This window comes from Cyprinodon tularosa, unplaced genomic scaffold, assembly GCF_016077235.1.
Source record: "Cyprinodon tularosa strain WSP-4 unplaced genomic scaffold, ASM1607723v1 ctg54, whole genome shotgun sequence".
NCBI lineage: Eukaryota > Metazoa > Chordata > Actinopteri > Cyprinodontiformes > Cyprinodontidae > Cyprinodon > Cyprinodon tularosa.
Window position 1 is genome coordinate 1,517,948 of NW_024039274.1, and position 16,011 is coordinate 1,533,958.

The 16,011-nt window shown below is 39.8% G+C and overlaps 1 protein-coding gene across 1 annotated transcript; it reads right to left on the bottom strand.

The window, feature by feature from the left end:
- Positions 1-54: 54 nt before the first annotated feature.
- ahsa1b (AHA1, activator of heat shock protein ATPase homolog 1b) lies at positions 55-8,704 on the bottom strand. The gene is made up of 9 exons (XM_038304707.1): positions 8,484-8,704; positions 6,477-6,667; positions 6,060-6,142; positions 5,836-5,953; positions 5,350-5,441; positions 5,098-5,226; positions 4,885-4,986; positions 2,905-2,956; positions 55-807 (listed from the first exon to the last, which is right to left on the bottom strand). The coding sequence occupies exons 1-9, from the start codon at positions 8,561-8,563 to the stop codon at positions 635-637; spliced, it is 1,020 nt and encodes a 339-aa protein (XP_038160635.1). The 5' UTR covers positions 8,564-8,704; the 3' UTR covers positions 55-634.
- Positions 8,705-16,011: the final 7,307 nt, after the last annotated feature.

The window sequence follows — 16,011 nt, forward strand, 5'->3', positions numbered from 1 at the left end:
AAACGTTTTTTTTTTTCTTTAAACGGATTATGATGTGAAGAATAAATAGAGGAATTCTGATCTTAGAGTATTTTACTGCATATTTACATTTTTAAGCCATATATAGCAAATTAAAGTTGCTACAGGCATTAAAAAAAACAAACAAAAAACAAACACTTGCTTCAAGTCTGATTGATGCTTGTCTTGGATTTAATGAGCTGTGGTGAAGATCAGGTCCTAACCCCTCCTATTCAACATGTTTAAATGAGACATGCATCTTTGTTTAAATCCTCTTTCCTACAATGACTCAGAATGAATACAATAAGTACAAAAACATTAAATTTTAAAGCATCTAAAGCCACTTTGTAATTGATATTGATGCCAATTATCAGTGGTTCAGTAGATTCTGTAATATCCAATACATTTTCAACCAGTCCAAAAAAAGCACAGTTCATTTAGGTTCTTCTTGAAGAACTGAGCCAAACACTGAGGGAGAATTTTCAAGTTAGATTTGTCCAGAAATGAAAAGATTTACACATACAGTGACGGAGGAGTCTGTGTTGGTAACTCGCTCCACAAGTGTAAAACTGTTCTGGTCCAAACAGAGGAAAAAAAAGAAAGAAAAAAAAAAAGAAAACATTACAGCACAGCATTCTCAGAAAAGTCGGGCTCCATAGCCAAAAGTCTGTTTAATAGCTTCAAAGTAGTATCTCTTCCAGCCGCCTTTTGTCTGTTCCTCTTCACTGTTGGGGACGCCTCTGCACTCCACTTTCAGCTCTGTCTCGCTGCTGCGGTCCAAGAACATCAGGGTGATGGTTGCGTAATGTTCTGAAGGGAAGAAAATTTACATTTCTAATCAAGTCTGAAACTTAAAAGACACAGTTTGGTAGAAAGACCAGAAATTATGATATTTAATTAGCTGGAAAAAAAAGCTTTCATTTTTAAAACCCAGAAAGCAGAAAGAAAAATCAGACCTACTTCATACGTTACAGTCGAGCTGCAATTTATTCTGTTGTTAAGAGCCTAAAAACGCCTACCGTTTCATGAAGACATAGCGCCTTCATCTTTTTGTGCGGTCAACAATAAGAACTCTCTCCTGGGTAGGAATTGAACTCTGGACTTATATGCCACGGCTTTGTTTTCGTCAACAATGACGAAATTATTTCATTGATGCTCAGTTTTTTCACGATAACAAGAACTGACGAGCTAAACATGGTTCTCTGATGATGAAAACATGACAAGTCATGGGTGTGAGATTTTTTTGATGGGACAAGACTGAATAAAAAATTTTAGCAGGTTGGATGTTTAAAATTAATCATTGTGCTGTAATCTGCTAAGCAGTAACAGCCAAGCTGCAGCATCCTGTTTGGTCATGCCCACCACCTGGTTTGCAACGGTGCACATTCTGCATGACCACAGATCCATGGGAGCAGCTGCAGGGGTAAAAGTATGCTGGAATGGTCTGTTACTGCGCGCTGAACTCTCAGAAACTCTGCTCTTCTCTTTTACCTGCCCTCACTACTTAAACTATGTTGCAGATCATCCTCTACCAAGTGTAAAAAAATCATTTTGTTTAACAATCAAGATTTTATTTTTTCAAGCTTAGAAGAGGTTATGCAAAAACTTCTTTAATATTTATCAGAAGGAATCCCTAAATTATATCCAAAGCAAATACTTTATTGCATACAGTTAATTTTTAGATAGAGACCCAGGTGAAAAGGTACATAGATCTTTGAATATTTCTCTCTTTGTTCTTGTTTCTATTTAAATATGATGTAAATGTTTCCTTGTATTTTCATTAAAACATTTTCTGTTTCTTTTGAATATGCCAACATTTTAGTTAGCATTATATTTAGGTCTAGATTGCCATGGCATTACAAGGCAATTAGGTATGTTCTCTCTGTATTTTTTTTTATATCAAAACTGTGAATTTAAATCTACTTTGACCACTGAGCATCAGTAACCAAGGGGCAAATTCTTAGAAATAAAGTCAGTATTGCCAAAATAGAAAGAAGAATTTTTTTGTTATTTGCCTTTTTGGAGGATTTGGAGATTTTATTGGTCTGTATATAAAGAATAATACATAGTAGATCAGGAAGTTTTTTGTTTTATGAGGGAAAGCTAGTGTGTCTAAAACCATTAATTGTACACTTTTCTGTCTGCTATATTAACCAATATGCTGTGTTGAACTAGATCTGCTATTTTCAAAGCTTTTGTGAGACACTTCTTTATTAGGTGGGGTATTAATTCATAAAAAAGTTTATTTTAATTCAAAAAATCAGCAATGATGAACTGCAGGGCACTTTCTATACCCAGCAATTGTATCTAGGCAAGAGCTGTCAGTCTGGTAAAGAATCTGGTTGTTATTTGAAACTAGACTAAAACCTTTTAATTTTACTCGACTAAAACTATTAGATTTCGTAACGACTAAAATGCGACTAAGACTAATAATACTTTTCGTCCTGAATCTAAAAACTAACACGAAATCTAAACCTGTCAAAAACAACACTGCTATGCCAAATCTGAACAGCCTTTAGCCTTATAGACCTCAGAGCAGTAAGTGGATAGTAACTAGTCAACTGCATTTACTTGAGTAACTTTTAGGGGAACAAAATAAACGTAGTTTAAGGTGCTTCTTTATGGTGCAGATACTTTTACGCTATACACTTTTGAGAGTATTGGTGCTAGAGTCAATTTTCTGGTATCATCACAAATAATTTGAGATATTCGGCGATCAGATCAAAATACTGTAAACAGCTTTCTATTTATATATATATATAGATAAACAATATGATATCTGTCACTTAAAACCCATCAACACAATACAGTGAAATTTTTGGTATGACATGGAACAGTTCCAGAGGTGTTCTTTTTTTATTATTTTTTTTATATCTTTTTTTTTTTTATCTAAACAATAATACCTACCACAGGGCCAGTTGTTAAACCTCCACTTCATAACTATTTTCTCATCAGGTACCTGAAGCAAAGAGAATTCATCATTACCATTTGTATAGATATACCGTATTTTCACGACCATAAGGCGCACCGGACTAAAAGGCGCACTCTCAGTTATGTGTCCCATTTCTGTATTTAACACACACATAAGGCGCACCGGACTATAGGGCGCGTTTTTTATATACAGGTACATGTCCTCTACTACCTTTAAATACCTCTACTGCGTATTTAAAAATACAGCGGGGGCAAAACTGAGTATGACTGTGCTTTATTCATGTATTTATTACAAAGTATTAATCAAACCTGGCAGCTGGCCGTGAGACAGAGACATCGCAGATGACACAGCGCTGTGGTCACTTCTAAATTAACTTAAAATCCTGAAACCTGCTGACGGAATATGTTCGCTTTTATTGCCGGTATCCTGGTGCCTGCAGCTAAAATTATTTAGATGAAAAACACCTGCCAGCAGCCGCGGTGAACCCCAGGCTGCCCAGCCTACAGGCTGCTGATGAAGAGATTTCTGCTGTCAGCGCACCGCTGGTATGTGGGGGTCTGAGCGCCTCCGACAGAAATAGATAATCTGGATGAACTGACTGCAATTATTAAGTTTTCAGGTGGACTTTCTCACTTAAAAACATATTAAAACTACTTTATTCCCACTGATCACAGCAAATATAGCTGCAAGATTTAGATTATTTAGATGAAAAAACACCTGCCAGCCACCGCGGTGAAGAGGAGGAGACCCGGCCCAGAGGCTGCTGTTGAATTAAGTTTTCAGGGAGAAAAATACAGCGGGAGCAAAACTGAGTATGATTGTGCTTTATTCATGTATTTATTACAAAGTATTAATCAAACCCATCAAAGTCATCATCCTCTGTCTCTGAATAAAACAGCTGCGCTAAATCAGACATGCCAATTTCCCCTTCTTCGCTGTCAGTCACTTTCCGTGCAGCGCAGCTCCTCAGAAATAATGCCGGCTTTTGCGAAAGCTTCAACAACAGTGCCAGCAGACACGTTAGTCCAAGCATCTACAATCCATCCGCAAACTGTGGCGTAATCTGCCCGGCGCTGCCTTCTTATCCTGAAACTGTGGTCTCTGTCGGCCATCCATCGCTCCCACACCGCTCGCAGCCTTACTTCGAACGGCTGCTTCACACCGATGTCGAGCGGTTGAAGCTCCTTTGTCAGACCCCCGGGATAACGGCGAGCACAGCGTTCATTTGATTCACCTTTTTTTCACATCGGCTGTGATATGGGCACGCAGCGATGGTGATGCGTGGAAAAAACCACCTAGTCTTCTCACATACACCTGCCTCAGCCACGCATCCATCCAGCCTTTTCCATTTGCGTTAATATCATATGTCATCAGAGCGCTGTCTGTCTCGCTGGCAGCTCCCAGATCAGCTTCTCTGATTGGTTGATGCGGCGCGTCCAGCAGCAAAACTTCAATTTTTCCATCTCGAGCAGCAGAAGCGCGGCGCTTCAGATGCTTAAACGCTCCCGACGTGCTGCACCAAAATGCGCTGCGGGACCTTTTGCTGCACCTATATGCGCGTCAACCATTGACTTTGCATGTAAACACGCTGCTTCTGCTGCACCTGCTGGGTCCGGTTCACACCGATGTCGAGCAGCGTTAATTTGTTTCCCCATGTTTTTCACATCAGCTGTGAGATGGGCACGCATGGAGTTACATATTAACAGCGATGGTGAGGGGTGGAAAAAAAACACCTGGTCTCCTTACATTCAGCCACTCTTTCATCATCTCCTCAATGAGGTGGTCTCAAAAGTCGCAGTTACAACACACATAAGGCGCACCGCACCATAGGGCGCACCGCACATTTTGAGGGAAAAAAAAGACGTTTAAGTGCGCCTTATAGTCGTGAAAATACGGTAACGATACACTTGTTGGGTAAAAATGTATTTTTCCCAGAATAAAAAAGTCAGCCTCACCAGCTCTGTGAATTCTCCAAAGACGTTTCCTTCTAGAAGCCGAAACTTTCCGCCCCTCTCTCCATCCACTGTTGCAGGACTGCGCGTGAATGCCTGAACCATCTGAAAACCCCAAAAGATACCAACAGTGTTACCATCTGAGAACCTAACTTGTCTGGTAACAAGGTTAGTAGTTTGATAGTAGTTGATAAAACAGCAGCGGGTTAAACTCACGTCCTGGTTGAGAAAAACTCTGTAGAGTTCAGCTGGTGAGGTGAGAAACGTATCTTTAATGGTGAATTTACAGGTGGGGATTTTTACACCCGTGTTGACTGGAGCTGCTTTGTTGCTTCCTGAGGAAACCTGTTCCAACAAATTAATAAAACAAAAGTTCCAGTCTGTGTCCTTTGGTTTTATTCAACAATGTAAAACACCATCATCTATCTTCTATAATTGGCTGAAAATTCTTCCATCTGTGACACAAACCTGAGTTTTATCCATAGTGGCTTTGGACTGAGAAGCTGACTGAGGCTTGGCTACACCGTTAGCAGTAGGCAGGATCATCCCTTGTGTAAATTCTGCAAGTTTAAAACAAAAACAATAAGAGTTTGTTAACGGAGGACCACTGCTTCTAATAAAACAGTTCACTGCACAACTAGATTGTATTGCAAATCAAATATTTTCAGTTTCTTTTTTTTTTTAACAAGGGGAGTAAGAGTCTTGTAGTTAGGACATAGAGCTTGGAATCCTGAGGTTGTGAGTTCAAAACCCGCTCCCACAGATTGCCACTCTGGGTCTCTGAGCAAGACTTAACTCCAGACTGCTCCCGGGACGCCCCACGATGGCAGCCCACTGCTCCCCACGTGGATGGGTTAAATGCAGAGATAAATTTCTCCAAAAGTTCAATTATTATAAAAAAAAAAAAAAATCTGAAACTTCTATTTAAAGTCAGTTTTATTTGTTGTTACAAACCTGTTTTCAAAAACCCGACGTAACTCCCCAGTGCCTCGCGGACTTTCTCGGCTCCTTTAGTTTTCATCAGGTTGATCAGGGGCGTGTCGGGCTCATCCTTGTTCAACGTAACGGAAATCTGAATAAATGGACCACACGACATGCCACAGTGCAGCCGTCCCTCAGACACACAGCTCGGGAATGGGGGGAGGGGGTCATCGAAAAGGTGTAAAGGTGGAACTTACATCGAGGTCCTCCATGTCATTCTCATCAGACAGGTTTGGCACTTCGATCGAACCTTTATATTTGACGCCGGTTTTTGACTTTCCTGTTAAAAAAAAAAGAAACACCACAATGATCTATGCGTTTTATTTCTAGCCAGCCTTCCTATAATTAATAAAAACCACTTAAATCTTAGTTTACAGGCTACTTCATGGGCAGTGGTGCTTAAACTACATGTCATCCAGGTTACAATCGGAAGGTTGAACATGTAACTGTTTTTAATGCGTATGACATTAAAAAATGGCAAAAATGTGTGGCCACTAATGGCAAGGTTAGGCTTATAATCAATATTAAAACATACAGAATAAAAAGTTTTATATTTCTGCCTTCAGAAGACAAAGAGCAGCTGTAAACATCATTCAAGCCTTCTTTTCACTCACCGGTCCAGGTTGCTTTTAGGTTCCATTCATAGAAGAAAATTAGTTTCCCTTTGCGGTTGTTAATAGAGGCCTCTCCTTCCAATTTGCCGACTTCCGTCACCTCACACCTTCCCTCCTCGTTCTCCACGCTCAGCCCGAGCAACAAGGATTTCAGCTTATCTGAAGACCAATTAGTGGCATCTCTTTCAGTCCTGAAGAAGTCAGAGATGATCATGAGAAGACTGCATTCAAATCAAATACAGCAGACGTGATGAACAGTAAACACTAGACTTCTGTAACCGCACACATCAAATGTTACTTGCGTCTGGTCGCGAACCAGTTTTGCTGGTATGCTTCTGCACCGTCAGTGTGGAATTTCTAGGGACGCACAGCAGTTTCCTGCCAAAATGTAAGGGGGAGCCTATTTGAGAATTCGCAAGAACTTCGGCGGGTTGGTCACGAGAACTTTGGCGGCGGAAGTTTTTATCTTCCAAAACAACAATGGCGCATCTGCAAGACATCACGGTCACGGAGATGTATCTAGAATTGCTATACGGAGATTGTGGCAAGGTTGTGTCAGAGTTGGCAAAAAGACCGATTAACCTTTCGTCGTAGTTGTCCATTGTTGTTGTTACTCAGTTTTTACTAAAGATGGCACAACCCGACACCAAATCCAGAAGGACGACCGCACAGACAGCCGGAAAGGCATACCAAGGACCAATCGCAGCTGCTTTTTGTCTGCGCATTTCCGGCTGAGGTTGCACTGTTTTGCGACTATCGTGTAGTCAGGATTTTTTTGAGGTGCGCGACGACGGTTACAGAACCTCTGTCCGGGGGGCGTGGTGACGCACAGAGACAGATTTGACGGTTGCAAAGGCTATGCATCAGAAGCATTAATTGGCCTTAAGCCCCCAAACCTGCAGTTTGAATAAAACATCACACTCTGTCAGCGGGAACAAATTGCAAACGGATTTGACAATTATTCATTAAATAGAAAAAAAGGGCAAAACATTGATTTATTGATCTCACGGTGTAGAAATGTACTTGTTAAATCAGTTCAAATAGTCAAAGGAGAAGATAAAGGTACATTGGATGTATAAAGTATATACAGTGCGTCCAAATATGACATTTTTTTTTTTTTTTTTTTTAATAGTAAGATTATTTTACAGGGTTATTGCACAGCGTATTTACATGGGTTTTAATATATAGCTATTGCACTGGGTGATAGATCATTCGTTTATTTTTTTCCGACAATTTCTTCTGCCATTTTGGTTAATAAGATGTCAATGTGGTGTAAATTGAGAGAGAAAAATGTGTCCTTTTTTCCAGCTCTACAACACATTGAAAACATTATTCTAAAGCTTTTATCAGTTTAGTTTTATCTGACATAACTTTGGACAACCCCATTGAAAAAGTCTCAACAGCACTTACCAGGGTTAATAAAAATAAAACTTGCTAAGCTGAATCAGGAAATTGCTTAACTTATGATTAAATATCATAAAAACTCTACCTAAATCACAAAAAAAATCATCTAACTGGATTGTAATAAATATTTAAGCCTGTATAGATAACAACCGCTTTATAACATCACGCAAACATCTGGAATCAAACGTTTTGTTGGGAAATTATCTGTTGATTACTTGCTTTACTTTAAGGATTGTATGCGCATCAAATAAATATTAATATGTTCCACAGTTTTAATAAATTTTAAATATAATTTAGGACCACTTTGCAGCCGTGTTTGATCTCACCTACGATTATAAGAAGCGAACAAGCTGGATCCATCAAAAGCCAAAGACCGCTAATGCAAAGCCTCGTTAGCTACATGTGACCCTAACCTGAACAGCGTTAGTAAAAGCTGCACAGCTAACTTAAACATCTCTCAGTTATTGTTTGCACTGTTTAATAACCGGTCATGGTTACAAAAATTTAATACAAAAGCAATTTGATAGGAAAATTACATCAAAGCGCGCAGTTAGCATTAGCATCAAGCTAACTGCTCATTGCTGTTCTTTCATTCCGTCTCACCAGTGCCAATTGTTGACATTTGTCGCGTCAGCTCTTTCCTCCACGATCCAACGAGGGTCTCCTTCACCCCACTTCGCCATTTGTGCAGATAAATAAGAGATATAATTTATTACAGAACGCTGAATGTGGCAGAGAGCCGGAGGTCTCGCTGTCAGTCTGCCGGGTGGTTATCCGCCGCACGCTGCTGCTTCTAGAAACCTCTGGCGGTGCTCCTGCGTTTATTCTCCGAACATAGAAAATGCTCGAAACGGAACTTTGTAGAAAGACGTAAAGGTTCCGCCTTACCGGAAGTTGTTTTTCGGAGCGGCAGTCCTCTGTTTGGAATGTACTGCAAGACTTTTGTCTAGAATAAAATTAGCATTTAATTTTTTATAACCAAAGTTTATTTCTGTCTTGATAGCTTATTTTCAGATTTGAGAATAACACTACCATATTTTAGTGTCAGGTGAATTTGCTTAAAAATAATGACGGTGCATTTAAAAATCAGAGAGATTGCTTTTATTGGTTTTCTCAAACTTGAATTTTTGAGATTGCCTAATCTTTTAGACCAGAGGTCTTCAACAGGGGGTTCGCGACCCCTTGGGGGCAACGGAGGTACTGCATGGGGGTTGCGAAAGTTTTGCTTGATTAGACTTTAAATACACATTAACTTTAAATACACAGTAACATAAATTGTTTTATATCGAACTGATTCTCTGGCGCCGAACAATAGTAGGGTGACCAAACGTCCGTATTTCCCGGGACATATCCGTATTTCACGTCCTGTCCCGGGCGTCCCGGGTTTTTTTTAGAAAGTAAGGAAATGTCCTGATTTCACTGCGCACAACGCTCCGTGTGACGTAATCCCTGAGCCGCGTCAGTGCGGGCAGCCCTGTTCTTAAGGCTCTGTTCGAAAACCTAGGACGCAGCCTCCAAGGAGGCGGTCTACCTAGACTGGATCCTTCGAAGTCCTTGAAAATAAGGAGGCCTCAAGAGTTTTGGCTGTGAATTCGAACAGGTTCTCCCTTCAGCGGGTTTTACCGCCGTATGCTCTGTTGCTTAGCAACCGTGAAAGTTGACACACAAAGCAGGAAAAGAATGAATACCCAGGTTTTCAAAACTGTTTGTTTATTTATTTATTTTTAAAAAAAGTTAAAGTGAACAAAGACTACACTCACAAGAATCCAGAGTGGAATAAATGTTCCAACCACCGGGAGCAGGAACAAATAAAATCAAATGTAATGATAGAAACCTTAGTCAGTTAAATAACCTGCTGCTGTCATTCTGCACATCTCTGATGTTGCTGCTATTTTCAAATATCCATCACTGTAAAAATGTCCATAGCTGCATATTAGTTATTAATTCTCCAGTTTTGTATTGTTAAAAAACTTAACAGAATTTTATTTTTTATATCTTAACTCTTCCCTATTATGTTATTCTTATACATTTTTCTAAGGTCCACATTTGTGTGACCATTTTCAATAATCTTTCTGCTGCTGTAAATTTGCCCATTGTGGGACAATAAAGGGATTTTCTATTCTATTCTATAAAAGGGTTAGAAATATATAAGTAAGTCTAAACAATGTATCTACAAAATATATCTGCAAAATCTCTAATATTCAACAACAAAAAAATACTTAGTTAAGCATATTGTGCAAAACAACAATAAAAAATTAAACTCCTATCAGATTTATAGTCCCCACTCTGCAGATTTATTAGGATCTGTCCTTAAATTCCAGCCAAACCCATTTACACAGTAACAGATTAAAACCTTTAGATAAATCAAACATTACCGCCACATATCTGACTCTATAACCATTAAAACAACTAGTAACAAGTAACATTTCCTCTCATCACGGAGCAAATCAATCAACCCCCCCCCCCCCCCCCCCCCCCCCGCCGCTCCAAGGTGTCCTGGTTTTCCCAAATGAAAATATGGCCACCCTAAACAATAGCAGCCCACTGCTCCCCAAAGGGATGGGTTAAATTAGATAGTGAATTTCGTTGCATTGTACCTATGACAGTGTAATGACAATAAAGGTTTTTTTATTTATTGTAGAGTTAGATATATCAAAACTTTCTTATAATGTTGATGAATGTGTCTTACAATAATGAAAGAGAAAATCCCACATTACATTTCTGTAAATATTAGTATAGCCATATCAGCCGATAACTCAGAACTCACCAGTAAGAGCTTATAGTTGGTGACTGGGATTTTAATTGGGATGTGGAGGGCAGACAGCTTAAGGTAGGCTGGCAACCTACTTTATGTTACACACCCTCATGTGAGATGGAGCACTGTAGATGTTGGTCTGAGAAGAGAGAGAGAGACAGAAAAATAACCTGGACCTCAACATTGCAAAGACCAAAAGCATTTTGATGTCCCTGCAGGCTTTGTAGATTGAGATAGAAAGATTTTCCCATCTCCATTGGGAAGCAATTCAAGCTCAATCAGACTGGATAAAGAGAGATCTGAACAGCGGTTTTCAAATCATGCTATGTATTCTTAAATGGATTTGGGTCTGGACTCTTAATCGTCCATTCTTATATTATATACATTATAATTTCCCTTTTTTAACTGTTGAACCTTTAATTTCATAATTTTGTTTACTTATGTTTATCAACTAAACCTGGCAATGATACTATGGAATACAAACAAAATTTTAAAAGTTTGAAGAGGGGTCTAGTGTCTGCAAGGAGGAGAGGAATGCCCTGGACCTATGGTGTATAACAGATTCAAAATAAGGCTGAGAATAAGCTCAGAAAAATCAGCACAAAAAAAATGTATGTGGGTTAATACCATCCAGCTTCCAGATCTTTGAAAATATAAAGAAATCCAAAATGTTATCCACATTGTTGAGGACCATGCAAAAAAACATACCACAAGAAATAAGCTAATAGATTAATGTTATGCCTCATATGCATGCTTAACAAGACCTCAGTCATGATTGTAGTGCTAAGATGACACAAACTGCAGTTAAAGGTACTTTTTAAATTGGTTCTTAAAGCTCTTAGACCCTTTTTAGGCTAGACTATACTAAATACTAATCAATAGTATTGAATGCCAAAGGGAATTATTACAAAGTTATTAATTTTGATTAAATATTATAAATTTAGGGTGCCATCCAACTATCAGGAATTAAAAGCAAAACAGAACTGATGTCTTCGTCTTTTATTGTGTTACCTGGTGAACTTTTGGATTATAGAACAATAAATGTAAAACAAAAAAAACATGTTGACTTCTGTTTTCCTGGTTGATCTGAAGGTCTTTCTCAGTTCAGAGCTCGTAAGACGGGAGTTCCAGGCTTCTCAGCTGTTTTCCCCATTGGGCAGATCTAAATTAACATACAGACTGTGTAACAGTTGCAAGCATTTTTAAGTGTTTCATCTAAAGGGTTTGTTATTTTTATAATTATTTTTATTTGGTTATTGCTAATATACTTACCGTGTTCACGATCACCCTAGTAACGACTAACGTTGCCAGTTAACTGTTGCCACAACACCCTAGTAACGACTAACGTTGCCAGTTAAACTTCAGAGAGACATTAGCCCACCAAGGAATCGGCAACAGAAGATCAGCTGTCATTAAAGTTTTAAATACGAACATTTACACTCAACTCAGGACTGATGACCACAAGGACTCAAGTCACCAAGGACTTAATTTCTCTCTGTTCACGCACGCAGCCAACGAGGTTTGTTTGTTTGTAATTTATTTTATTCATTTCTGTAAGGTTTGGTTCGTGTTAGCGTTTTAGCTAACTTCATTCTGATATTGTGTATTGTGTTTATTTAGTTTTCACGGTTTTTGGGAGGCTTTACAAGATTGCCTGGAGGAATAAACCCGTTAAAGAAAACCTACGTCTTGTCGTCGTGCTTTGAGAGGAGTTACAGACTGGATTCCCCTGACAGTGGGGGTTGTTTGTGTTGTTGTTACTTGCAGAAGCTTGTAAAGGACAAAACAATTCATAATTTCTTGTACTTCAGATTTTAGCCAGGGAAGGCCGCAATTTTTTTACGTCGGCTTCCAAAAATACAGAAATAACACCCCCCAGATCCATTGTCAACAAGGTAAGCTCACCAGATCGATATTTCAACCCCCTTTTTTGTTGGAAACACACAACATCACAGAAAACTCCACAGATTTTGCAATGAAACTTGAACATTTGAATCTTCAGGAGAAATAATTGTTCCTTCTGATATAAGTTCGTGTCATCTTAAATATATTTACATCAGAGCCAGTGAAAACAGTCAGAAAATGACCTAACTGAGATGCGGACTTCAACAACCGGACCAGTTTTACCTCGGATCACATCTGTACCCAGCAGAACATCTGCCTCTCCTTCAGTTATTTACAATTTGATGACAATTTGGACCAAAAAAGGCACGGCTGTGTGATTGTAAAGTAACCGATTTTAGCCAGTCTCAAGATGAACTCAAAAGGAGAGTTCTTATCTAATTAAAGGGAACACTGCTAAGACACTACTTCAGATATATGACACCTGGGCCAAAATCGGAGTAGAGATGATCACCAGACACATTAATTCCATAGTCACATCAACATGGTTCAAAAGAAAGGACGCTAATGACATCCAACTGCCTTTTTGGTCTGTGTGGTCCAGACGGAGAGAGTTTGGAGCCTCTGAGGTTTACCGAAAACAAATCCACACAGGTCAGTACCTTCTATTGGACTCTCACCATCCCCTAGAACTCAAATGTATCATCACAACTCTACAGCAGGGATTTCAGAATCCGGTACTCGAGGGTCGGTGTCCTGCACCTTTAGATGCGTCTATGCCTTACCACACCTGGATCAAATAATTAGATCCTTTGCAGGATTCTGGCTTAATCTGAATACCTCAAATTGCTCCTAACTCCCGTTCCTAGCTCCTATCTCTTCAACTTTTCAGGGTCAACAGAGAAAACGCTATCCAGGGTAGGAGAGAAGCTCCAAACTGTTGAGCCGAATTACAGATGTACTTATCTGACGACATTGCACATGCATGACGCTGTTCAAACATCAACATTCAACAGCCTTTCATAAAAAGAAAGACATAAAAAACAAAGTTATATAAATTTAGCAAACGGCTTAAGCTCTTTCTAAAACCCCAATAATATAAAGGTGAGAGACACCCTTAACAAGACTCAGCTGTTCACCTACAGCTAAGGGACAGTCTCTGAGGACCAAAATGTTCATATTGTGAGCAGAGAAGATAGATGGTTTGACAGAAGAGTGAAAGAAGACATTAACGCTATTCAAACAGAAAAAGGTAACTCAAAACAGAAGGTTTTCAAATTTAAGCTGCTGAAAATATGTTGTGTAGCTTGAAGTTCCGTTTGGGCAACTTGATGTAAAGTTTTCTAGAAGATGTTTCACCTCTCATCCAAGAGGCTTCTTCAGTTCTAACTAGTGGTGGGGAGCACTATAGACCTTCACAATAGTGTAGTTAATATAGTGTAGTCACCTGGGGGTTGTTAATGGACGGTAGGGGGTTCTGATGGGTCGTTAACTCTCTCATCAGACTGGTTTCAGTCACATGCCTTATCGAATTGTGAGTCAGGTGAGGGCAGGTGAGAGGTGAATCTTCTGGGTATTGTTCCTAAAAGTGCTTTGTAAGTAGATTAAAGTTTATCTCTAAGACCAGCTCCTCTGTTGAGGGATGGTTTTTCCAGGTGAACAAAGATTGCTTCCTTACCCCTTTGCTCAAACCATCTCAACCTGACCACAAGTTAGAACTCAAGATGCCTCTTGGATGTGAGATGAAACAACTTCACGTCCAGTTGCCTAAACTGAACTTTTCAAGCTTGACCACCATGACCTGGATGACTGAGAATCTTTACTGTCATGTCATTCGGCATGAAGCCCAATACTCAATTAGTTTCAAAGCAGTTCACACCTTTCTGAATGTGAATAAATATCTCAGTGGGCCAGGATACCAATAGCAATGAAAGCGCTCTAACAATAAGGGGGGAGGGGGGGGGGGGGGGGGGGGGGGTGTCTGAATGCGAATTCAATCTAGTTTACAAGCATACTGTTAAACTAAAAACAAAAAAACATGAATAAAGTTAGTTTTGATCTGCATTACCGGATCAGGCAATTAACTCATACAATCGACAGGTCCTTCTCAACGTATTAGCATATTGTAATAAAGTTCATTATTTCACATAATGTAATGCTAAAACTTGAACATTCATATATTTTAGATTCATTGCACACTAACTGAAATATTTCAGGTCTTTTATTGTCTTAATACGGATGATTTTGGCAAATAGCTCATGAAAACCCAAAATTTCCTATCTCAAAAAAATTTGCATGAAAAAGGTCTCTAAACGAGCTACGTACCTAATCATCTGTATCAACAAATTACCTCTAAACACTTGCAAAAGATTTCTGAGCCCTTTAAAACTCCCAGCCTGCTTCATCACTCAAAACCCCAATCATGGGTAAGACTGCCAACCTGACTGCTGTCCAGAAGGCCATCATTGACACCCTCAAGCAAGAGGGTATGACACAGAAAGATATTTCGGAACGAATGGGCTGTTCCCAAGGCACCTCAGTGGGAAGTCCGTGGGAAGGAAAAAGTGTGGCAGAAAACGCTGCACAATGAGAAGAGGTGACCGGACCCTGAGGAAGATTGTGTAGAAGGGCAGATTCCAGACCTTGGGGGACCAGCGGAAGCAGTGGAGTAGAAACATCCAAAACCACCGTGCAGAGGCGCGTGCAGGAAATGGGCTAAGCTTGCCGCATTCCCCAGGTCAAGCTACTTTTGAACCATAAACTGTAGCAGAGGCGCCTGACCTGGGCTAGAGAGAAGCATCACTGGACTGTTGCTCAGTTTTGCATGTAATTAGGGAATCAAGGTGCCAGAGTCTGGAGCAAGACTGGGGAGAAGGAAATGCCAGAAGTCCAATGTCAAGTACCCACAGTCAGTGATGGTCTGGGGTGCCATGTCAGCTGCTGGTGTTGGTCCACTGTGTTTTATCAAATGCAAGGTCAATGCAGCTACCTATCAGGAGATTTCAGAGCACTTCATGCTTCCATCTGCTGAAAAGCTTTATGGAGATGAAGATTTCATTTTTCAGCACGACCTGACACCTGCTCACAGTGCCAAAACCACTGGTAAATGGTTTACTGACCATGGTATCAATGTGCTCAATTGGCCTGCCAACTCTCCTGACCCGAGCCCCATAGAGAATCTGTAGGATATTGTGAAGAGAAAGTTGAGAGACACAAGACCCAACACTGTGGATAAGCTAAAGGCCGCTATTGAAGCATCCTGGGCCTCCATAACACCTCAGCAGCCCCACAGACTGATTGCCTCCATGCCACGGCGCAATGAAGCAGTCATTTCTGTAAAAGGATTCCCCACCAAATATTGAGTGAATAACTGTAAATTATTATTTGAAGGTTGACTTTTTTTGTATTAAGAGCACTTTTCATTTATTGGTCGGATGAAATGTGCTAATTTTGTCAGATAGGAATTTTGGGTTTTCATGAACTGTATGCCAAAATCATCCGTATTAAGATGATAAAAGACCTGAAATATTTCAG

Excerpts from the sequence above, each read along its gene's own strand:
- ahsa1b (XM_038304707.1), bottom strand. The coding sequence starts at position 8,563 with ATGGCGAAGTGGGGTGAAGGAGACCCTCGTTGGATCGTGGAGGAAAGA. Across the intron at positions 6,668-8,483 it reads AATGTCAACAATTGGCACTG|GACTGAAAGAGATGCCACTA; the intron begins GTGAGACGGAAT and ends TGACTTCTTCAG. Across the intron at positions 808-2,904 it reads GTTTAACAACTGGCCCTGTG|AACATTACGCAACCATCACC; the intron begins GTAGGTATTATT and ends TCTTCCCTTCAG.